The sequence below is a fragment of the Vanessa tameamea genome, chromosome 7 (assembly GCF_037043105.1).
Source record: "Vanessa tameamea isolate UH-Manoa-2023 chromosome 7, ilVanTame1 primary haplotype, whole genome shotgun sequence".
In the NCBI taxonomy this organism is placed as follows: domain Eukaryota; kingdom Metazoa; phylum Arthropoda; class Insecta; order Lepidoptera; family Nymphalidae; genus Vanessa; species Vanessa tameamea.
Window position 1 is genome coordinate 9,390,823 of NC_087315.1, and position 25,199 is coordinate 9,416,021.

A 25,199-nucleotide genomic window follows, 5' to 3' on the forward strand; every position below is an offset into this window, starting at 1 on the left:
GTGAAAATATAATAAATAAAAAATAATTACGAATAAAAAATAGTGTATATTTTTGTTAACAGCCAAATGTAAATAATAAAATATTATTTTTCTCAGTGAGTATTTATTACTTGACCAAATAATGGTCAAGCAATAAGTATCAAACAAAGAGTTTTCGTCCCAGGGCTTAGTATGGTTGCCAAGTGACCGGTACGGCGGGCCAATGTACGCGGCCATGGCACCAGGAGCTCAGCGCGGCGAGGCGATGCGCTGATGAATGCATCGATGCGGGCAATGCACTTTTAATGCGCGTTAGCGCTGTGCTCGTGTAGGTAGCTGGTTTAATCTTCATTAGTTGCCAGTATTATATATACTACATTTGCTTTATATAAGTTTAAGGTTGTAGAAATAAGTAAACTAATGGAACTACGTTAATCCTATTGTTCTATTCTATTCCGTAATTTCTATATTTAAATAGTTCACTGTTCTTCACTGTTAGAGGTTAGATAATCAGAGTTACGCAATTATTAGGTGAAGTATAAATAATATAGTGTAAATAGAATGTAATAAAATAGTGGGCATAATATATATTCTGAATAGTGCACAAACTTACAACTGTGTAGAACGTAGACAAATGCAATATTACGTAGTTTTTATAAAATATATAATAATGTGTGTAAGCCTTAAGCCCAAAGGTATTTTAAATATTTTCCTGCTTAAGTTAAAGTGAGTAAGATGATATAGCCTTACAACGGCAATAACTATTACCTAACTAAAACAAACATTAAAATATGTATACATATATTTTATTTTATTTAGTCAGGATGGTATATGTATTGCGCAATGAGTACAAAGTAACATAAAACCTACACTAATCACAATAAGTACAAAGTATTCCTTGGTTTCTATGTAATTTTAATCAATTGAAAGTCTGTTTTTGCAGCATAGGATTCTCTTATTATCCGCTTCTTTATGTACATATATCTGGTTCCTCAAATTAATCGGGGGACAAATCGGTAGAGGGCGGTAAGCGCGCCCTAATAAAGACAATAGCGGTCATTTATCACGGACACACGCAATGCAACATGATGGCTGGTCGTTTGACGTGACCCCTTTAGGAGGACCATGCGATCTATTCACGGTGCCGACTCGGGTTGCTCACTTCGAAAACTTTGAGATTGTCTTAGATAATACAAGTGCTATAATTTGATCTCTTTTTAAATATCCATTACCATTAATGCATACCATTATCCCTACTACTGCGAGGAGACTCTTATAAGTTACTTTGATTAATTATTTTAATATTCATTATAAAGTCACACTAAGTCTTTGATTAATGAAATTGGGAATTATATTTGTCGTACTGCTACATATAATTTCAGTAATCATTAATAAGTTTTAACACATGATAAAATATTATTATTAAACATATTACCCTATATAAATATCAACACTAATATATATAAACTTTGAATTCATTACATAAATTCGCCATTCAATTTTTCATTCAACTAAAACTTAAACATAACTTAACTTCCGCATCATTATATGCTTCCTTTTCCACAGACAAAAAAAAACCAAGTTCGGTCGTAAGTCGTTTAACAAAATTAGCATTCGAATTTTGAAGACAAAAATAGTTACTATTGTCACTAAAAATAAAGCAATTAAAAATTATAATTATATAATTTCATATTTCAGATTAGTATCATTTATTTACCCTACTCAAACACTCACCATCAATATTCTCGTGTTATTCGCATCGTTAATCTCATATATCGCCCCTAACACGTCGATGTTGAAACAACGGCTGTCAAATTATCGCGGGATTCTTTGGACGCCTAAGACTAAGTCTCTCTCTCTCTCTCTTTTTTTTATTAACAAATTTTCTAAAAAACTATGAGTATCTTAAAGTAGCTTCAATTTTTTAAAGCCTCATTATTTCAAACATTTTACTTTACTCACAATCAGTATGAGTATAATACATTTTAAAGTAATAATAGACATATCAAGAATCGGCTCGGTGGTCTAACTTATTAAAAAAAAACCAGAATAAAGCCTATTGTTCCCTTATACTTTGTATATATGTATTTATGGTTATAGTTCAACTACCTATTACGATTAGTGTTTTTATCATTGTTTGTCAAATCCTAAAAAAACTATTTTAGAGAATTAAAAATGAAATTACATATATTCTTTTTAACATTTAGTTAAAATGAATTAAAATTAAAAAACATAGACACAAATCAAAGCTGTCTCATAAAAGATCGAGACTGGGTTCCAAAGCTTTAAATGTTATAAATGTCTAAACGGGTTAGTGGGCCGTTGAGCGAATCGGGAAGGGGAGGGTGCGGCAAGGCCTTTACAAAAGTAGAGCCCTCACCTGTTATGCTCCCCTGGTAGATATTTATTTTTATGGGCTATGGATAAATGTCAGGGGAGTGCCGGCAGCGGGCGGCGCCTTATGGCTCTTGCCTGTGCGGGCGTTATGACTTTTACGGTCCTAGAGTTATAAAAATAAAAACATATTCTTTTTCTAATGGCAAAAGGGCTAGGCGATGGCCATGAAAATGTACGTGTTAAATGACATTTGTTAGTAATATTCTTATCGCAACGAATAATGCCGAACTAATTGCTAATAATTATTAGTATCACTAGTAACTTAACTTTTTACATTAGTGTAAAAACATTTTACTAATTGAATCCCGTCAAATAGAAAATCTTGAATATTTAAAAAAATACTGTTAATTTAATAAAAATTAAATATTACTGGATTTACCGATTTGATTGTTTGTGATTGAATTGATTTATAAAATAAGTAACATTGTGTTGAGCGCACGTGCAGTGACATTTGACTTATATTCTGTTAACGTATGAATGAAAGCACGCACACATTCGTATACAAAAAAAGTTTAATAATAACGTGTTTAACATTAATATTTGTTTACCTCCTAGGAGTCTATGCGATCCTGGTAAAAAGGGAATAATATCGCCCCATATTTCTCACGCTCGCACCCATTGAGCAACAGGGATCTACATATGTACTCCATCTCTTTTTGATTCCTGGGAAACACTACTCGCACTCGAAAGCTGAACGATGGGAAAACTTTAGAAGAAACTTTTTTACCTGCGTGGCTTATGGTTGGTATGCATAATCCGTTACCGTTATTATATTTAAGATGATTTATACCTACCTAATATTACATTATTTTGAGAATTAGTTTATAACCTATATAACTCATATATTAAAAAATAAAAGGTGAAATTTTTAACACAGTAAAGATAGCGTGGTATGATCTGACGTAGATACAGACTCGAGTAAATATCAATTTTTCCATCATTTTAAGTTTTAATATGAAACATTTTGTTCGCAATACCACTTGAAACTCTTTCAAATACATTTTTTATCTTTGTATATTACTACATAGTTTAAAACAATGTCGCTTCCAGCTGTCTGTCTGCCCCTATATGTTCTTAGATCTTTACAACCACGCAACGGATTTTGATACGATTTTTTTAATATATAGAGTGATTCAAGAGGAAGATGTATAATACATGCATAATATAGAACACTGATAATTTAAGATACAAATCGCAAATGTAATTTAGATCGATATGGCCCATTATAGCATGTAATTTAAATGAATATTTTCGAAGATATTACAGATTCAAAGCGCAGGGAAATAGCGGTTTGTATTGTCTAATAAGAAAAATGCTGTGAACGTTGTATATGCATTACACTAAAACCAGGCAAACCATAGGAATAAATTTTTGCCGTAAAATAAACTATTTTAATTTTAAACGAACACGGATCGAAGGTTTACATCAATTAAATTATTTTTGAGCGCCTAATTAATTAAATTAATCGCCGCCGCCGTCTCTATAAAAAGCCCATTTACAAAATACAATATCAATATCAATGAACAGTATAAAAAAAATCGCTTCCGGTTTCTGTCTGCAACTTCGCGAACTTCTTCTAAATCATTCAACGGATTTTTATGCAGTTTTCATTAACAGAAGAGCGATTCCAAATCCAAATTTCAGTAGTTATTATAATAATAGTTAAAAAAATTATGTATTATAATATCATTTAAACATAAAATAAAATCTATAAAAAAATAGTTAAAAGCTATAGGGTAGGAAGGAAGTAATTTTCTCGAATTAATTATTAATCCTAATTCAGACAAATGTTAAGCACCTTGGGCATTTAACTTAAATTAAAATTATTTTCACACTACAGCATTCGAATACCTTAGAAGATATCACCGTTTTGAAATTATGTGCAACGTAAAACATCTAGTACGAAACGGGGATTCGGATTTTATACAAAGCCCCTTTTTTGGCTGTACGATTACAATTCGACCTTAGCAGTTAATATTATCCACACTTACTTATAGTCACACATTCTGATCTATAGTTTACAATTAAATATTTATTGATAATTCCCATTTATGATATACTTGTATAAACTAATAAATAAGTGAACCATAATAATGATTTTTATGGTTTTTGTTTGGGCCGCTTCCCATATCGGGGATATTACCAGTATAGGCTTTCGAAGTTCCTAAAAATACCTTATAAAACAGACTATTTTTAGACCAATATATAATATTACAGTATACAATATTTCGACGCTTGTTTTGCAGTAGAAGGGGGTTGATGATACACAAGTTTAAATGGGGGATTTGTATGGAAATTCGATATTTCTGATGTCAGAATATGCAAAGGTTAATAATTCAAAGATATATGTTACGTTTCTTTGATAATTCATTAGCTTAGAGGGTGAAACTTTGTATGGAAGCTTTCCATTTTTGAAAGTTACAATTATGGAAATCTCTGTATAAGTTTCTGTTTATGAAAAAAAAAGAGTGGTTACAGAATTTTTAAATATTTATTCTAATTTTTTGTATCTACATAAAGATTCCGATAAGAATCTGAATACGATACATAGCTAATTGTAGTTGTAGTAATATTAATCGAAAATATTTGTTTGTTTTCAATCATATCATACATTGTGATTTATCCGAGCAACTTTTACTTATTAAGAAACAAAAATTAAATCTACTTAGATGACGATGCGCTTAAAAAAAATTTCGTCAATATATTTTACTCAGATGGATTCTACTAAATTACTATATACATATAAACATTATATAGCGATCGCTTTTGTTTCGATATTTAAACAAAGCGATCCTAGTTTATTTTTTTTATTAGTAAGTAATCCAATTGTCATAATGACGACAGTATCAATGAGTTATGCCATCATTCATCTATTCATCATCATCCTCCTGCCCAGATCCCAATTTTACTTGGGGTCGGCGCAGCATGTCTTCTTCTTCCATACTTATATACCATACTCTGTTGGACGTCATCTCACAAGTAACATTCTTTCTAACCATATCGTATTTCACACAATCCATCCATCGTTTCTTGGATCGTCCCCTACCTCTATATCCATCCACACCCATTCTCAAAACCTTTCTCACAACATGGTCCTCATTCCTCCGCATAACATGCCCATACCAATACAGCCGGTTTCCAGATAGCTTCTCGGTTACCGGTGCCACTTTCAAACTTCCTCTTATGTACTCATTCATTACTCTATCCATTCGCGTAACACCACACATTCCTCTCATCAACATCAAGCGCTATGGCTTCAGGACCGGAGAGACCGCCGAAATCGCAGAACATGTATTCAGTCTTCGTTCTATTGATTTTCAAGCCAACATTCTCCAGTTTCTGTTGCCAATCTTCCAATTTGCTCTGGATCTCAGGTCCATCTTCACCAACTAGTACAATGTCGTCGGAAAAAAGCATGCACCAGGGTGCCTCCTCCTGTATGTTCGCCGTTAAAGCGTCCATAATTAGCAGGAAGAGATAAGGATTTAGAGCCGACCCTTGGCGCAAACCTATAGCCACACTGAACTGGTCGGTGTTGCCGGCAGACGATCGGACGTAGGTACAGGATCCCCTGTACATAGCACGGACTAACTCCACATACTTCCCAGGCAAACCTTTCTCTTTCAATGCCCACCATAACACTTCACGAGGCACCCTATCATAGGCTTTCTCGAGATCAATGAACACCATGTGCAGGTTCTTGTAAGCACGTCGGTACTTCTCGCACAATTGGCGGAGTGCAAAAATAGCGTCCATTGTCCCTCGACCTGACATAAACTCCAACTGATTTTGGGTAATTTCGCTCTCTTCTCGCAATCTTCTCTCTATTACCTTCTCCCATACTTTCATAGTATGTGACATGAGCTTTATAGTTGTTGTTGCAATCCTGTACATCCTCTTTATTTTTGAAGATGGGCACTAGCGAACTACTGCACCATTCTTGAGGGATGGTTTCTTCATGCAACAACTTATAAAGTCAACCACATACATCCGTCAGTCTTTAACACCTTCCATACTTCAACTGGTATGTCATCTGGACCCAAAGCCTTCCCATTTTTCATGCTTTTGACTGATGTCATTACCTCATCCATGCTTATTTCTCTTACTAATACCTTATTTAATTGTGCCTCTTGGAAAATACCATTCCAGTCATTCTCTTCATTCATAAGCTTTTCAAAATAAATTTCAAAATAAAAGTGTCCAGTGCCAGTAATAAAAGTGTCCTTTTGAAATTATACTCACATGATTTTACATGCTTCTAAAACGTTGATATTTATAGCTTGTTAAACCCATCATCAATTATTTGATATTTCAGCATTGTTCTGTTAATTTATACAATAATAATTATGTTTTAACGAAGCAAAGTCATTTACGTAGACAATTTGTGAATTGTGACGACTGGTTCGGTTTCGGACGCGTCAATCGGAAGTGACCTAAAAGGTGCCTGTAACCTGCTATTAAATGTGTAATATAAAACTACAATACGAATTACGATATGTGCGTTGATTTTTTTGAGATGAGAGATGTTACCTTTTTGAAATGTAAAAGTAAATTCTAGTCATTAATTTTGTATTGTAATTCGGAATTCATAAATTTAAATTAACAGTAAAAAAAATCGAATTTAAAAGATTTTATATGTCAAAACTTTTTTAAATCGATACGTTTTTGTTTAGTAGGTGTTTTATTTTCGATTCATTTATATTTAAAAATATATATTATTTTGATATATAAAAATAAATAACTTCAAAAGAAAGTTAGTACTAACTCATATTAGATGTTAAACATGAATATATAATTTACATATTGATATTTTTTTCAAAGCCCTGCGGCAGAAAGACTATTATCTACTACACTATCGTGTTTGTTCTATTCAGATTTCGAAATGTCGAAAGAGATTTGAACCTAAATCAAGCAATCGTCTTGACCACTCCACCCTTATTCACTAACTTATACAAAACTAATCAAACTGAGAATAATTTCAAAATGTCCAATAGCTAGTACAATATCTAAATGTTGATAATGTGTATTTTCGTGAAAAACGGTTAAATACAAATTGTAGGAGGCGAAATTTATTTAATTTATAACATTTGACAATTAGTAGATTCTAGAATGAACATGGTTTCTGTATAAAAGTATATATTGCTCTTACCTTCAAACAGTAGACTTGTAGCGAAGTAGAAGATAATCAGATAATTCATAATTAGAAGTATCTGGATTTACGTACTAGCAGAGATATTTTTAAAAATAAACCGCGCAAGGTCACCTTTTATCAGATATTTATTTTAAATATGTCGATTTATCCTTTAAATATATTTTCTTATTTGGTAAAATTAAAACTTCGGTTAACTAACTAAAGGTATTTTTTAAATTCTTATAGAGAATGCAGTTTGAAAATATAAGTGACTTGTCTGGTTTGTAAATTCGCGAGGTACGTTCGTGACTTTGTCAGTCGCGCAACTATTTCAGTGGTCTTGATGGTAAACTTCGGGTTTCAGCGCAGCTCAACCCCACCACCCTTTCGTGGTGTTTAGAATGGGGACAGGGAGCGTCCCGAACCCATAAAGAAAACTGTCTTGCCTCGACTAATTGAAACAATATTTGGTTTCCGACAGATAATTAAGGTTGTGTCTGGTTACGAGATCAATGCAAATTTATTTAGATTTTGTTGGAATGATACACTCTATTTTAGAGTGTTTGAAAAAAAACATAATATACGTAATAATTATGAATTTAAAGTAAAATAAACTTTTATTTACTATAATTAAGTTATATTTAAAAAGATATTACATATTTCTAGATAAGTACCTTCATTAAATTGATAAAATGTAAATAATCTGGAGGTAATGGGAAATAATAAATAAAATATAGTAAAAAAAGGAAGGTGGGTACTATATGTGTTTTACAAATATATAACAACAGCCGTATCTTTCTTTTTCATTTGTTTAAAATAATAAATGGGAGTGAATTTTTAAATGAGAAACCTTATAAAGTTCTTTACTAAGCTCTTAATTTTGAATAAAAAATTGTTGAACTGAAGGTACCCTAAATGACAAAATGAATAAACAATTGAATAAATCCAGTCACAATAAAAAAGGCTGTAACTTTAACTAGTCGATTTAACAAACAAAGCCATTCGCCTAATTGGATGTTACGGGAATCAGGCGGTAAATGTTAGGCCAGGGAATCGTGTCGACATTTACGTTACGACTCTCGGCCTTCGACGCCAGCCCCAAAATACTCACCTTATGATCGTGTGAGATACCCGATTTGAGCGGTACAATTTTGCTTTACTGAATTTTCTTTTAATGAAATTCCTAATTTTATTGTTCATTTTATATTTTTTTATAATTTTAGACTTTGCAAATTGCAGTACCTGTAGCCGTTGCCTAAGTTATTATATATATATTATTTAAAATATTTTATATTTAAATATATATAAGCAAATATTTAAAATATAATTAATATTGAATCAACTATAGTTTTCTCAACTGTACCTCTTTCGGACAAGGCGCTAATTTTGAGTAATGTCATTTGCGCAAGATATATATACAGTTGCAGTCCAATATCACCGTATCACCAATAATACCATTTTCAAATGACGTGCAACGAAAAAAGTTCGCTGCTGAACGGGTGGTTGGATAGCTGGGTGTACCGATAAAAGTTTGTAATCATTTTGATACTATAACAGTAGAGTCATTTTCACAATAACATTAGTATTTATATTTCTCGTTTGTGATTTAGGTAGTTATTTAAGTAATAAATAAATATACGTTACAAAATAAATATTCCTACATTATACATAATATTTTCTTCCTAAGCGCACTTCGAATTCTCTTTATTAATAAATTGCATCAATGTGAAACCAAGCATGTTATATAGTTTATTTTACTTTTTTCTCGCGTTTATATAAAATTAACTCCGATTTAAGTGACGCCAGAAAGTTTAGATTATTAAAGCAAGCGATCGATCAATGTTATCGCCTTCAGCAGTGCATGTTATTAGGCTCTCGCCCAGTAACGGGCTAATACTTTTCCTATTCTACTCCATTCTTAATGACATTGACTGTCACGTTATGTTTAGCCAGTCATTGGCCAGTCTGGTTTTCATGGCCTAAATTCATGTCATGCTCATCGGTCACGGCAAACATCGCGAGGAGACCTACATGTCTCGAATAAAATTATGCCAAATGCAACGAGGCATTTGCCCAGCTGTGATACGTGTGCTTACTTTAACTTAATGGTAGATCCTTGTGCAAGACCGTCGAGTAGGTAGCATCCAGCCATCTTATATTCTACTGCCAAGCAGCAATACTAAGGATTGATGTGTTCCGGGTTTTTTTTATGATATAGGATAGTCACCTGATGAAAAAAAACTACCGCCGCCCAGGTATATCTGCAAAACCGGGGCCTTGCAGTTGCGTTGCTAGCCTTTAAAATGTTTGAAGGATGACATCACATCTAAGTTCCAAGGTTGGTGCTACTATGGTGCTAGACCTTGGATTTAGATTGGACGCTAGACTGCAATACGATACACACATCTTAAATGTTGTATCCAAAGGGAAAATGCTAGGATTTGTAGTTATAAATGGCTAATATTTGAGGATGGCACCTGTAAAAATAAAATTATTTAATACGTTCATTCTTCCCATCCTAGATTACAGCAGCATAATCTAGAACCCACTTTACAACATTTATATCAAGATTTTAGGGAACGTAAAAAATCGTTTTCTCTATCATCTTTCTTACGAAATCAAATGGCCAAAAATCTTGCAGATGAACCCAATTGGTTGTCGTAGGAAGATTATCCTACTAATTTTACATAAAGTTATACATTATATATTTCACTGTAGTGAATTGTTAAAACGAATTAATTTAAATGTACCTGCTCATTTACCTCGCAAAAGTGTCTGCAGTTTGTTTCACACTCCTCCATCTAATTATGATCTAGTACATCTAGCTGCCAAGAGCTGCAGGCATTAAATACGCTATCTAAAAACACTTTGAAATAGACATCAACTCTAAAAATGCGACTAAAAATGCCTCACTAAATGAATTCGTTCTAACAAACTTGTCTATAACAATATTATTTTTGTTTTAGATTTTGAATTTCATTGATTATATTTTTTATATGTATTTATACATTCTATTTTATCTTTCTTTGATTTGTAAAATGTGTTTTTATTTTTATGATATTAAGCTAACTCTCTAATTATCGAGCAGTTGTTTCCTATAATTAAAGAACACACATTACAATTATGCTGAAGAGCTATTTTGGTTACTCTTGTTTTGTGTTTATCTTTTGTTGGATATCTTAAAATAAATATATTAATTTTATGATATACAATATTTCCACGCACAACGCTAATGTTGTATAGGGATACTAGCAGTAGTAAGTTCATAAAAGATGATTAATTATTAGTAAGCATTCTAATGAATAGTAAAAATAATTGTAAGTATACTCCTTTTTAAAAATGAGCTCCAAGATTATAAATAGATCAGATGATTACAAAACGCCATGAAACTAATAATATTTTTTTCTTAAAGAGAAATTGAAAGAAAAGTGAAATATTACTTATATAAGTACTATCTATATAGTAGTAGTAGGTTACCTGGAACGTTTTCCGGGAGTCCTGAATATTGGTAATTTTATAAATTTCGTCATGCTCTTTTGGAAATGAGTTATTTGGCCAAAACGCGTATTGGAGTGGACTTAGCGGGTCTCGTACGCTGAAACTATAAAAAGTTGCTACATGAATGGTAGGAAATTTTCTCTAGTATAATTTATTACAAAACTAGTTTTATCGTAAAATGAGTCGGAACGGAGTTATTTTCAAAAAAATGTTATACAGAGCCATTTTTTCCAATAAAGCGGCGCGAACGGCAAAGATACGAGGTGGAAAAGTTAAAATTCGAAAAAAGCTTGCTGAAATCTATAAAATTACCAATTTTCAAAACTCCCGGAAAACTTTCATAGTAAAACTACGAAATTACTGGAATACTAGCTTGAAGTCATAATGTAACAAAGACAAGTGATCGCAGTTTTTTTAAGTCATAAATATGCATAAAATGATCAAGCACCATATCAATTAAATAAATACTTCGTCAAGGATAAGAAATGCTTAAACTATAATGCCTGTTACTTTTAGAGGAAGTGGAAAATACAATAAAGTAAATTAACTTATTATAAAAGCATGAAGAGAGCCTTATAATTGTTATTATATGAGTTGATGTTGTTTCGTGATTAATGTAGTAAATAAAATTATGTTTTTGTATTATTAAAAAGAAAAATCACAAAATATATAAACAGTTTTTATTAATAACTGAAATTTAAATACTACAATTTCATACATATTACATTATACATTATAACAGCACTGAGTATTATTAAATAGTTGTCTATAAAATTTAAATAATCGGAGCAATTTGTCGAGCTAACTTTCAATTATATATATATATTGCATGTATGTGTATATATATAACATATAATGTAACTCTTTAATAATACTCATCCCATTTATTAACAACTTGTATATCAGAGGTTGAGCAGTTACCCAGGACTCGCTTGCTCCTGGCTTGTTTTTACGGTTGACGTTAAACGACATAACCTCGCTACGTGATTTAAATCTATGAAATGTTCATTTTAATTGAGGTTTTTGTTGTCGAGTGTTCTTTAAATATTTGTAATTTAAGATTTTTTTTTTATGTGAAAACTTAAATACGAAACATGTTCTTTTATTTTAAGTAAATTATAAATTCATAATATTTTTTGTATTTTACGTAAGTAAAGAAAAAATATTTTACCTTTTTTTTTAAATTATTTATTTTGCGTTAACCTGGCACATTGAGCCAGAATGTTTACATAACTGAAATTGTTATTATTTTGGTTAGTTTATTAAGTCTTAAATAATTTCTAATATTAAGTATTCAACAACAAAACATTAACGCGAGAATGAATATCATTAACATGAAAAAAAAAAAAAACGTTAACTAATGTAATTAAAATTGAAGAAACCAAACGACACTCGCGTCAATATTTTATATCACAAAATAATTATTTTAACGTAATTTATTATTACACATCAACCTGGTTTTATACAACAGATAATTAAGATGGCAGTAGTCATTATCGTACAAACAGAAAGATGTAATTAAAAAATACATCAACAGTCGCGCTCACATCATATTGGTTATTTAAAACAACGTCTACACAGAAAATATCTAGAACTATTATAATCTATGACTATTATATACATAATGTACACAAATTGAACTACTTCCGTCTAGTTACGTAGAGTTAGGTGTTCATTAAAAATCGCTGCTTATGTTACTACCGGTAAATTTGAAACTGTTTAAAGAAATACGAAATTAAAATGCTTAATTAACGGGTGCACTCTTGGTAATAAACTTTCGCTTTAAGACTGACAGATTTTTTTATACAAAGAAATATTGTATTAGCATTTCTTATACATAAATAGTGAAACAAATTTATACAGAAAAAAAATATTTTTCAAACAATGCCCTTATCTAAATTATAATAAAATTACATAATTATATTGTAAGATATTATGTAGGCCGCTACAGCTATAGCAACGGTGTGCATTAAAAATAAATTTCACCAAGAATCCATAAAGAAAAAAAAAAAAAAACATCTCCATCGATTTCAATTAAATGCATATTAAAAAAAGTATCTAATCAGATATATAAACATTGAGATCTAATAATAATTACATAATATAGATACATAATATTACTAAATAGAGGAAGAGTTGAATAGTAGACAAATTATCATGAAAATCTCAAATCATTCATGTACAATCTTCATGAACGATATTAGAATAAAAATAATACATACAGTTTTTATTTTTAATAATAAAAATATAAAAGAGTAAAAAAAAATAACAAAAATTGGCTTAATTGCAACTAAGATTTTAAACCTAAAAACATACCAAAAAATTTCAAGTGGAACTGTTCCATTTGATACATAAACAAATTTACGGAAGCGAGTGAATCGGAATAACTAGATTATGAAATTGAAAATGAAGAAATTATGAAATTACATAATGTCATACGGGGCATTGTCAAAAAAAAAAACGGAAAAAAATATATTTATTAAAAAAAAAAAACTTGCAAAATTTTAAAATCTAATTTGAGACTAATTCCATCATATTAATTGACTACATTATTAATTCAGTCATTTCTATTAAGCACTTGAAAATAAACGAAATACCAAACAATTTCACATTAAAATTCCAATATTATTTTACCGTTCGACTACACTACGTTATATATTTATTCGTCTCGTATTATTTAAGATATATAATATTATAATTTACAATACACGATCTAACATTTTCCTTTAAGAGTTTCAATGATATCGAGCCTGCCGCCAGCGTTCGGACCTTTGGGAAAAATATCTTCCACAAGAACATTTAGGAGAGAGTGTAATTCTTTACATGTAAGTCGGAACTTGTCTCCCCTGTAACTGTGCACGCACAGAACGCACATGGCGGGCCCGAATTTACTATAATGACATTACATAGTTAAGCAGTGTAATAGTACACTACATTTCGTCTACAATAACGAATGTCTCTAAAACAGTTCTGACTACAATATTGCATTAAAATTTAATTTTTTTAGATATGCCTTCTGCTGCAAGCTCGCTTTCATAAATATAATTACTTAAATAAACAATTATTTAGAAAAATGACAATTCTGTCTAGATTATTTAATTCAGTATCATTAAATTATTATAAGAATAATTAACAAAATATTTTTGTTTTTAGTATTTATAAAGATTTCCTAGATTGAAAAATCAATAAACAACTCCATATCAACAAAATTTCAAACATATTCTACAAATATAAATAGCTTCAATTAATCCCTAGATATTTATTTTAAGTAAGAATTTTTATCTATATTACTGGAATTAGAAATTAATATAAAATTCAAACTATTCGAAAGAGCCAGTTACTTCGATAGTCATGGGTGTATTAGAAAAAATATTAGAATATTTTTTTTGTTTATCACGGATTATTTGTATAGAAACATGACCCCCTAACATTACTATATCGATAGAAACACACCTTGTTTGGAATACACATAAATCACTCGAGCACAACTTGATAATTGTATCTGTCAGTAATCGTGGCTTATTATAATTTATTCCGTTCATTCAATTGTAACTATAAATTTACATTAATTTAAATTAAGAACACAAACAACGTACTGTAGTCTCAATCAATCTTTTCTCAAGTTATTTTTGTAACAATTTTGATATATTTCGAATTTTCTTTTTAAACCTGATTGTCTTCGTTTCCTGAGTTAGCGATGAGTTTGTTCGCCGATCGGTACAGGGGGTTCTTCCCCTTGATGGGGAACGGATGTGCTTCAGTGTTGAACACCCACTCGTCCAGGTGCAGCAGCGAGTCGTCCGAGAACAGCAGGTATAAGTACTGAAAGATACAAGTTTCATTAGAGTCGAGTCGTATAACATATAATGAAGGATTTATTATGCATAAGGAGAAAGGATATAGATAATACTATTTCTACAAGTTACACAATTCGACAACTGAAAATTTTCACTAAGAAACTGGTGTTCATAGTAAATGAGGTTTTGATGAATAAATTGTGAAATACAGAAAAGTATAGAATGATATACATATGTAGTGCGAGTGTTTGGAATAATTTCTCTCTGACGATTGGGGACGAAAACGGCCAATTTTAAATACTAAGCAACTATGTAAGAGATACTGTAGTGCCGATGTGCACAGGCAAACTCGGACAACTATCTTAATCACGCGCAGAAACCAACGGCTTTGCTTGCTTGCACTGTCCACGTGAGTGTAACACTAGGGCGTGCGAGGCGCGCACGTGTGTACGCGCACGTGTGTGCATGCACGTGCGTGCGCACGTGTCGCGGGGCGCACCTTGAGCGTCTCGGCGAGGAAGAAGCTCTGCTGCACGTCGTCCCCCTGCGGCGCGGAGTGGTACACGTTGACGAGCCCGGTGTAGCCGCCCTCCACGCGACAGTGCTTCTCCAGCGCCTGCGGCATCACAGAGTTGTTGACGTACAGTGTAAACATATTTCTAGCTGACTACGACAGTATCTATGATGTAATAAATGTATGTTTTCAGCAGAATTTTATTTATTTATTTATTTATTTATTCGGCATTAAAGATATTTGAAAGGATGATCCAATATTTAAATATGTATCAAAAAAATCATCGGGAAAAGTAAATCATTACGTTATTAATTCTGAAAAACTGTATAGCGACTAGCGACTGTTTCAGAAATAAAGAAGAAGAGAAAAAAATTCTATGTGTTAGACCAATGTTGCAAATCAACGACATCATCTTGCAATACTTTTAAGTCAGTACCTGCACCGCCTCCCAGCCCCAGTCGCGGTACTTCTGGTCCTTGGTGAGACGCCACATGATGAAGTAGCTCTCGAAGGTCTCCGGCCGCAGCAGGTACATCTTCTCGTTGCTCTTCATTGCTCTCGCCTCTACTGCGCCGGAGAATCTGAAATATACAACATTACATAGCGAATTCGAATTTTGTTTTTCTAATTATATGAAATCATTTAAAAGACTGCCGATATTTTAAGCTAACAGCGTTTCGAAATCGAAATTTTAATGTCAGAAAGTAACATAGACCGTACCGGAAGGCCTCGGGCCCCAGCTTGGTCTCCGAGCGGTCGTAGCTCTCGTGGCACGTGTGGGTGAGCTTGCGGGCCACGTCCATGTAGCGCTCCGACAGCGAGTTCTGCAGCGTCGTGGACGCCAGCGCGAACATGCCGCCTGCCGACATATAACGACGAAGTGTGTCACATGTATAGCCGTCATGACACTTGCATTTTTATTGGGAAAATAATAATACAGGAAGCAGGTTATTAGGATTTTATGGGAGAGTTTCACTTAATTAGGCTAACCTAACTATTTCTCTTATTATACCCGAGACACGTTAACAACACATTGTCTAGAATAGACATTTCTCATTTTAATATTATTTTTATATTCTTCAAATAATTGCCGTTCAAATTTTTATCGTTAAGACAAGATTTAGTTAATTAGCGAACTTAAGAGAAATGAACGAGTAATATTAGATTATATGGAAATTGAAAGCGACACAAAATATAGTAATTTTTTAAATTGAAATCTATTAATGTTAAATATTATCATATATGTTCATATTTTACCGGCGAAGCACGACAGATGGTCCATCTTCTCTTCGAATATCCTGCCGTATTTGACCTCCGCGAGATAAGCGAGCCCCGAGGGCGATATCCGAAGCATCTTGTCGAGCGCGGCCTGCATCGCCTCGTCGAACATCACGCGCGCCTGCTCGTCCTCGTTGTTGGAGACCATCCACGCCTTCAGCAGGTACTCGTAGAACGAGTCGCCCAGGGCGCCGAGGGAGGTGTGCCCTGAAATATCGAAATACTTTAATAAGAATACATTTGACCTTTTTACGTCAAAATTCAATTTGTTTCAATTAAACAGTACATTATATGGAAACGTTGCGGTCTACTAGAAATAAAATTGTAATATACTTCAAAGTCGACCTCCCACGGAAGTCTTAGGTAAGACATCAATGTTGACCATGCTGAACAGCAATAACTAGTAACTGCCCCACTAGGTAATACTAGGTTAATAGGTCTACTCCTGTTAATGTTAGGAGCTTATGGTAGAATTTTATATAAATAATAGAATACGAGATATAAATTCATAATGTAACAAAGAGTTGAGATTAAAACTTTGATTTTTTTTATGGCAACGGTGGTCGGACCCGTAAATGGGCCACCTTATGGTAAGTGGTCCCCAACGCCCATAGACAGTTGCGCTGTGAGAAATGTTAATTATTAATACATCTCTAAGGCGCCACCAACCTTGGGAACTAAGATTTTAGGTCCCTCGTGCCTGTAGTTACACTGGCTCACTCATCCTTCAAATCGTAACACAACAATGCTGAGTACTGCAAAACCCAGACGGACTTGCACAACGCCCTACCACCAAACATTTGAACCATATTGTTAAGCCTAGTGCTTTTCATATGCAGTTGAGTGAGTAAGTAAGTTTGTATGAACTTTAAACATTGCGCACAATAGTGCCTATTACTCAATTTGCATTGAATTTTCAAGCAGCGTGAAATACATACTTTGACCCCATTGTCCTGTTCGTGGGTTGATGTAGTTAGGATAGAGGCCATCCGGCTTTTGTATGTTGTGGAGCACTTCGCGGATACGATCCACCTTCTGTCTGTAAACTAAACAATACACTTATTAGTAAATCTAAGTTCTCTCACTAGTTATTCTAATGTCATACAACAAAAGCAAACTCGTTTTAGGTCATACGTTAAGTTTTTGAGGGAATATTTTTGCCGGACGAAGAACAAATTTACTTATCCACAAAAAAATATTAAAAATGTTTAAAGATAACTTTAAATTCGCTTTTTTATTGATTATTACGATGAATTAAAATTTCATTCATGGAGTACCTAATAATATCTCTATATTATTAATCAATTTGCAAAGCTGTCATTTTTGTCATATGTCGAAAGATCGTGAACGGAATTAGGTTAGATGGCAACTTGAAACTACAAACAGACAATCATTATGTGGATATTGATATTAATAAAAATAGCCGCAGACACTATGTGATCACGAGAAACCTCATCACTGAACTATCGCTGGGCTGGTACCCTGGTAGGGTAGTATATGAAACCTTGAAAAGGCACATACAAATAAAACAATTTCAGTGATACTAACATTAACAAAAAATATATATAAATACTCTAGTGTATTCGGTAAAATTCGTCTTATTCTTTTAACAATATAACAATTATTCAAACATTTGCTTACCATCCTTTCCAGTGACGTCACTCAAATAAGTGAACTCCATGTGGAGAGTACCCACTTCAGATAGAATACTATTCGCGCCCGCCCAGTGGTATTGCCGATTTGCCTACAACATACAATATAAACGTACGTAAGACTATTACTTAAGATTTACCTTTAACACGATATAGATCTAACTTGAACAAAAAAAAAAAATCTTTATTCAAGTAGGCTCACAAAAGCACTTTTGCATCATCACGCTAGTGTCTCGCATATTGCACGACCACATCCCTGAAATGCACCGCTAAGTCTGCTATAATTTTTATGCATATTCGTTTAGTAGTTTCTTTCAGATAGGCATTACAAAAAAACATGTCCCCAGTTATATAACTTTTATATTTTCTCTTATGTAGTGGTACAAGAATTATAAACTAAAATCATTATTACATTATTTAAATAATCGGATACGAGTTGAGAAAACGCCGGTATTTTTTAAAAACGCTGATATATCATCAGACACGACCGTGTACCCATAACAGTTTTATAAAAATCAAGGCTGAATCCAGAATCCAGACACGATACGATATGTAGTTAAGTCTTAAACAGTCAGACAGAGTTACTTTCGTATTTAACCTTATATATTAAATTATAAAAAGTGTTCGTAAAAATAAGTGATGGAAACGTAATATTTTGAATACCAAATATCCGCGTTTGTTGTTACCTATCGATCGACTCTTCAGCTGATAAGTCTGCTGTAAGTATATATTATAATTGGGGAGATCGTTAAATGTCGATGTCAATGATGGACGATTGTCAAGAACTGTAACGGGAGCTTCCATTGAATACAGAGTATTACGTAAAATATCCTACAAGATATAAGAGATCCTATTGAATTCGACTTGAGATTTAGTTCTGTCTGTAAATATATCTCTTTATTTCGAGGATTTATTCGTACTGTTTGAGAAATTACAATTAGTTGTAAAATGGATCAATGTAAATTAAGAGTCATTACGTTTGGTTTTTTTTTTATCTAACAGTCTCTATTTGTATATACTTAATGTGGAGGGGCGCTTCGTGAGAGAATAGATCTATAAGTACCGAGACTAGGCTTTGATTTATTCATTGTAACATTGGACCTTATTAAATTGTGTTACGTGGTACTATTATATTCATGTAGATAAACTGTATTAGTTTCACAGCAAAACCTAAAACGCGTGAACATTTTTTACGAAAATGCAATGGCCGACAACTAATATTGAATTAACATTTAAATTTCATATTCTAACAAAATACATCATTCTTACGTAAAAAAAAACAGTAGTGTATTTATAATTTATAATGAACGCTGTATCAAAAAACATTAAATGAGTACCGTGGTAAAATATCAACTACCTTTTATAATAATATTTATTTGAATTTACTTCAAAGTATTTTAATGCAATTAAAATAATTCAAAGATTGCACGGAAGTCTTAATTGCTTCCCAGTTATCGCAAACCAGAAAAGTCCGGTAAATGCCAATCAAAACTTTATATTCAAACGGCTGGTAAGTAGGATGCGGTCGCCGCTTTGCTCATACGACGAATTAATTTCGTAACCAATCCTTTATTGATAAGAATAAGGTATGAAGGGTCGGTGGGCTAATGAGAGCGCCGTATCGGGAATGATAACGAGCGAGTCTGCGGAGTCGGCGGGCTTTGATGTGATAACGAACTGCCAGCGGTTTGCAGTGAGCATCGGATTTCGATTTGGAGACGATTTAATTAAAAATATAGCTTGACGGAAAGATTAAAGAAAGATCGAGAAGCATATTGTTTATGTTTATTTACATATCGTTTATCATTTTCAACTTGATATGGCTATGACAGTTCTGTCAAGCTTTAAAAACTTTATCTAAAGATTACTGTATGCAAGCGAACGTAAGATCATTTATAGGCATATTATTCAACACAAGATTATATAGATGATAAAAAGGTGTGGACCTAATACTTGTTGACTTTCAGGGAGGATATATTGTATACAATTGTATTAAACTGACATAACGTTGCCCTCAAATATTGGAAAAGAGTAACTACTGAGTTTCTCGCACGTTCTTCTCCGTGAAATCTACATTCCGATTCGCTGACAGCTTTACGTTCAATACAGTTCTGTAAAAAGACGATTCAAAAGTGCTCCTGAAAGCCTTCTTGAATAAAGCATATTTGGATTTTGATAAGAAGTAAGATCAGTAGCATGAGTGAATAATTGAGTCTACTCCTATTTAGAGGATCTATTAAAAAAATAAAGTTACAACAAAGTCATCCATTAATTAAGACGAATACTAAGTTTAAAAAAGTTTCGGAGGGAGAAGATAACTTATTTTGACCAAAATGTACCCAACGACAGTCGTTGGTCTGCCAATAAACGTAACAACATTATCGTATCGTTGTTTAGCACAATCAACCGCTCTAATTAAACATGTAAATCTTTCGAAATGCAGAATCGCAACATTCGCGATGTTTCGTTGCGGTAGAATTGTTGCTGTCATTGCACCAAGTTACAGATAGTATTGATAGGCTGCTGATACTATCACGAACCTTTCAATGCAAAATACACCTGTTCAGGATAATACTTCGTTTTTTTGTATATTTATGAAATAATTTATCATAAATATATTAAAAAAAAAACTTATAGGCGATCTACACCAGAAGGCCTAGATTCAATTTGACGCACATTATTAAGTAATAATGATTATAACAGCGAGTCTCTCAGTTGGTCAAATGCCTTTTTTATGAGAATTTCACAACTGCGGGTTTGTGGAGACATATTTGCTCTATGTGTTCTACTGCTGGATGGGCTACGTCATTCCCTCGGCTATGATTATAATAAGAAAAAAATATCCAAAAATATAAATGAAAAATAGTCCAATGTCCAAACAAAAATTACAAATAAATAAAATTGAAGGGTCATTCTTTGGTTTCAAAATAACTGCCTCATTATAGGTTCATATGGGTATGAATAATTTTTTTTTCCCTCAAAACGGCTCAAAAATATAAATTCAAAAAACAGTATTATTAGTAATTTTTATATTATAAATTGGTTGAATCTAGCGAGAGTTATTACAACCTAAACTTTATTTAGGTACATATTCATTTCATTTATAACATAAATTTAAAGCGTGTAAAATAGATTGGCTCAGTTAGTTAGAAATAAATGTTTTTTATTTCTTTTACATAAAAGTCACACAGCCTCACTAGCCTCTCACCTTGGTACGTCATGACGAACTCCTAACTGACATATAGATAGTAACTATACAGACGAGACCGAACAGTTATCGTAATTCATATGAAGGTTTTCATTTGAATTACGATAATTAAAGAGTGTTAATTATTTTTCATTGATTTTGTTTCTAAGTGTTATATTTGTGAAAAAACTGGTGGCTTTATAAACACTGTGATAAAGTATCTCGTTTAATTTCACTATTGACTCACGCTAAGTCCATAGCGATCTGATATCATACTCGGTCATTGTTACGTTAAATTTATTTATCAGATTATTTGTCTATTTAGTGATAGTGTGGTCGTATCTTTATGATTATATTGTATAGGAATAGAGATAAAAAAGAAACGTATTAATAATAATTAGTACTAAAATTATCTTACGCATCTATTAGATAAATACTAATTTTATAAATGCGAAAGTAACTCTGTCTGTCTGTCTCGCTTTCACGTCAAAACTACTGGACCGATTTAAATGAAATTTACACACACATAGTCTACAGCCTGAGAAAGGACATAGGCTACTTTTTATTTGGAAAAAGTGCTGTAAGGGGTTTAAAATGGGGATGAAAGGTTGTAAGTTGTTGAAAGTGTTTTAGGACTAGAAGCATAAAACTTATATTTTAGTCTGTATACTTATAAACTAACATATCATGACACCCGGATTTTGGAAATTCTACCCCTAAAGTGGTGAAATAAGGGTTGAAAATTTTTATGGAAGTCGTCGATCGTCGAAGATTTGATACGTATTTAAACGTTTCTGGATATTTTACGGCTAAGGAGGGAAATAGGGGTGACATTTCGTATATAAGATAGTCTGGGAGACCATAATTTTTTAAGTTAGAAGCATAAAACTTTATTTTTGGGCTACTGATTAAAAATGAGTAGATACGTATTTAAGCGTTTTTTGATATTTTATGTCTAAAGGTAAAAATAGGTGTTGACATTTCGTATACAGGTTAGTCTGGAAGTCCGTCATTTTTAAAGTTAGACACATGAAATTTTATTTTTGGGCTACCGTATAAAAATGAGTTGATTCGCATTTAAGCGTTTCTGGATATTCTACCCTAAGGGGTGAAATACACACCAATGTAGTATACAAAGAGGTCTTAAATTTACGTAATATTTTAAGTTAATTTGTAAATATATTCATTGCTACGCGAGCGAAGCCGCGGGTGACAGCTAGTATATATATATATTAGACTTCCAAAACACAGCGAAAGCTAATTTAGAATTCAGGGCTGATATTAAAAAATGTAAACAAAACTTGTGTGTAAAATAAATAAATATGTATACTAATTTAATATAATATATTAATTAATAAGATAATTTTTTTAATGTATTTTTTATCTTTGGAACTAAAACTAAATGATGACATCATAGCTTCTACATTCAGACCCACCGCCTGCGTACATTTCAGTATAATACGACGAGGTGCACATTTCGTATCGAGTAGGTACAATATGTACGATATAATTAAAATGATTAAAAATATAAATTCCTTGTCATTTTGCATTACACGTGCCTTGTTTATACATAATTTGTACGTATATGTGTCATTTTCAGCAGGGATTAATTGCAAAAAGCATATTAATTATATATTACTATTAAGCTTACTTTAACTATAAAATTCGTTATTGTTTATCCCTGGGTAAACGGATGTAGCTTCCCTGGGTATGAGTAAACCATTTACAATAAAATTAAAAACAAATAAAAACGTAAAAGCAATGAGTTTTATAGCTCTCGGTTTTATGTGTCAGAGTATACTGTATCATCTTCTTTCTTTCCCTTTAAAAAGATGGAAGCGTGTGAATCTGTACAAGAATCTATTGGATAAAGACAGCGAGCGAGTTGAATTACTTAACCAGAAACTTATCGGGGGGAGATAATTGTATACGTAGCTTTTAACTCGTATTTCTGCTCGAGTCACAGACTAATTCTTTTTGTGTTAATAATGATGTATGTATTTGTTTGCAACTTCGACGGAATTCAGTGTAATTATAGAACAGCTCGTCATACATCTCGATTTCACATTACTTGACAAACTGTAGGAGTCTTTAAATGTATGAATACGTACGCCAACCGCAACTAGACTCGACGTAGATATAATTGAAGTAAAATCGTAAGAGCTCCATAGAATTGTAATAGAATTCCAAGTGCGAGGGTTGACGTTAGCGAGAAGTGCTTAAATCAAGATACGACTGAGAGAGAGAGAGATAAACAATACTCCACTAAATAAATTAGATAAGGGAAATTCAAATAATATAAGGTGCCAATAAACTTACCTTATTAGATGGATTAATGAGTGCGTATGGGAGACCGGTAGGCGTGTCGAAGGCTGGTAGCAAAGCGTCCGCTACTTCTGCAGCCTTATCGCGGAACAACGAGTCTCCTGTCAGCGCGTAACAGGAGAGCAGACCACCCACGAAGCGGATCGTCGTTTCGAAGACCGACAGGTCGGAGTCCTGGAAATGAAAATAGGTTTAGATGAACACGACACGATCGGCTACACGACATTAGAGGCCACTGTAATAATATAACTTATCTAAGAAAATGCTATGCTATTGTATAAGGCATAGAGTCCCCGATAATAATAATGTTCATCAAAGAAAAGGCTATTCCATGGCGGTTATTAAAATACCTATGTACAATAAAAGTAGATTTGACATACATCTTAATATGTGCCGTAAAAATTGTTATAAACATTTACAAGAAACACATAAAACTGTAAATTATTAAATGGTCTGTGGCACACAAGTGGCGTAGGGGCAATTAGCACGACACAGAATAAAAAACATCTATTCGAATATCCTAAATGCGTTCTAATACAATGGAATAGAGTTCCAAATTCAATGTACTTTAATTTTTTAATAGTGCCCTGGAGTATAGCTAAGTGACCATTTGATTGGTGGCGCCTGTTACGCGGTCGCTATTCTTTATTTATGCAGTTGTATTTCAAGCGCTCGAGTGCTGTTATTAGCCAACATATCGTATTTGGTATGTACATTAGTGTGACCTCATACGGAATGTTTTTAAATAAAGATCGAACGAAGTTATGAAAATAATCTAGAGCAAAGCAGCAGTTACATTTACTTACACTTATTAAAATAATCGATATTTACCCTACTTATATTATTATGTACACTTGGTGGTAGAACTTTACGTTAATGTCTGGCTACCACTCACCACATATTTAACTGCCAAGCAACAGAAGGGTCAAAGGGGACATAATATGTTAACAGTCAAGGTTAGAGGCGCATTAACGATGTATCAAAAAACATGGTTTGGATTTTCCCATTTCTTTTAACGCCAATTTATCTATAGTGGGCGGTGCCGACCACTGCCTACGTATTATAAAAAATAAATACATAAGTAATTTGCATTTTCGTCAGCAGGTACTAACGTATTGTGAATGTTATGACAACAACAAAGAATGCTTTGTTGTTGTCATAACATTCAAATAAATTAATGTTTAAACAACAAAACAAAAACACCATTGTATTTGTAACATACAGACCGTTATCTGACAAACAACTAAGCACGGTTCTATTTCATGCAGGACGTATTTGTACATGTAATTTAATTAGTGAAAATGAGTAACTACTGACTTTGTTGCCGGTTCTTCTAAATAATCATTTTGTTTTATCTTAAATGGGAAATTAAAGTTTCCTGTATAATTTTCTTTTAATTTAGAATCGGAAGGCAGTCAAGCAAATAGTTCAGCTACTGGTA

General features: G+C 32.7%; 2 protein-coding genes across 2 annotated transcripts in view; both read right to left on the bottom strand.

The window, feature by feature from the left end:
• The window catches only part of LOC113401298 (xaa-Pro aminopeptidase 1-like), a 29,124-nt gene extending 21,453 nt beyond the window's left edge, over positions 1-7,671 (bottom strand). Inside the window, exon 1 of the mRNA XM_064215389.1 lies at positions 7,526-7,671. Coding sequence (XP_064071459.1) covers positions 7,526-7,574 — 49 coding nt within the window. The 5' untranslated portion in view covers positions 7,575-7,671. The remainder of the gene's footprint in view (positions 1-7,525) is intronic.
• A 6,489-nt stretch (positions 7,672-14,160) lies between these two features.
• Positions 14,161-25,199, bottom strand: part of Alpha-man-ia (alpha-Mannosidase class I a) — a 63,296-nt gene continuing 52,257 nt past the window's right edge. Inside the window, exons 3-10 of the mRNA XM_026640966.2 lie at positions 23,753-23,932; positions 18,236-18,338; positions 17,533-17,640; positions 16,574-16,801; positions 16,037-16,175; positions 15,753-15,897; positions 15,302-15,418; positions 14,161-14,827 (exon numbers count right to left, since the gene is read on the bottom strand). Coding sequence (XP_026496751.1) covers positions 14,669-14,827; positions 15,302-15,418; positions 15,753-15,897; positions 16,037-16,175; positions 16,574-16,801; positions 17,533-17,640; positions 18,236-18,338; positions 23,753-23,932 — 1,179 coding nt within the window. The 3' untranslated portion in view covers positions 14,161-14,668. The remainder of the gene's footprint in view (positions 14,828-15,301; positions 15,419-15,752; positions 15,898-16,036; positions 16,176-16,573; positions 16,802-17,532; positions 17,641-18,235; positions 18,339-23,752; positions 23,933-25,199) is intronic.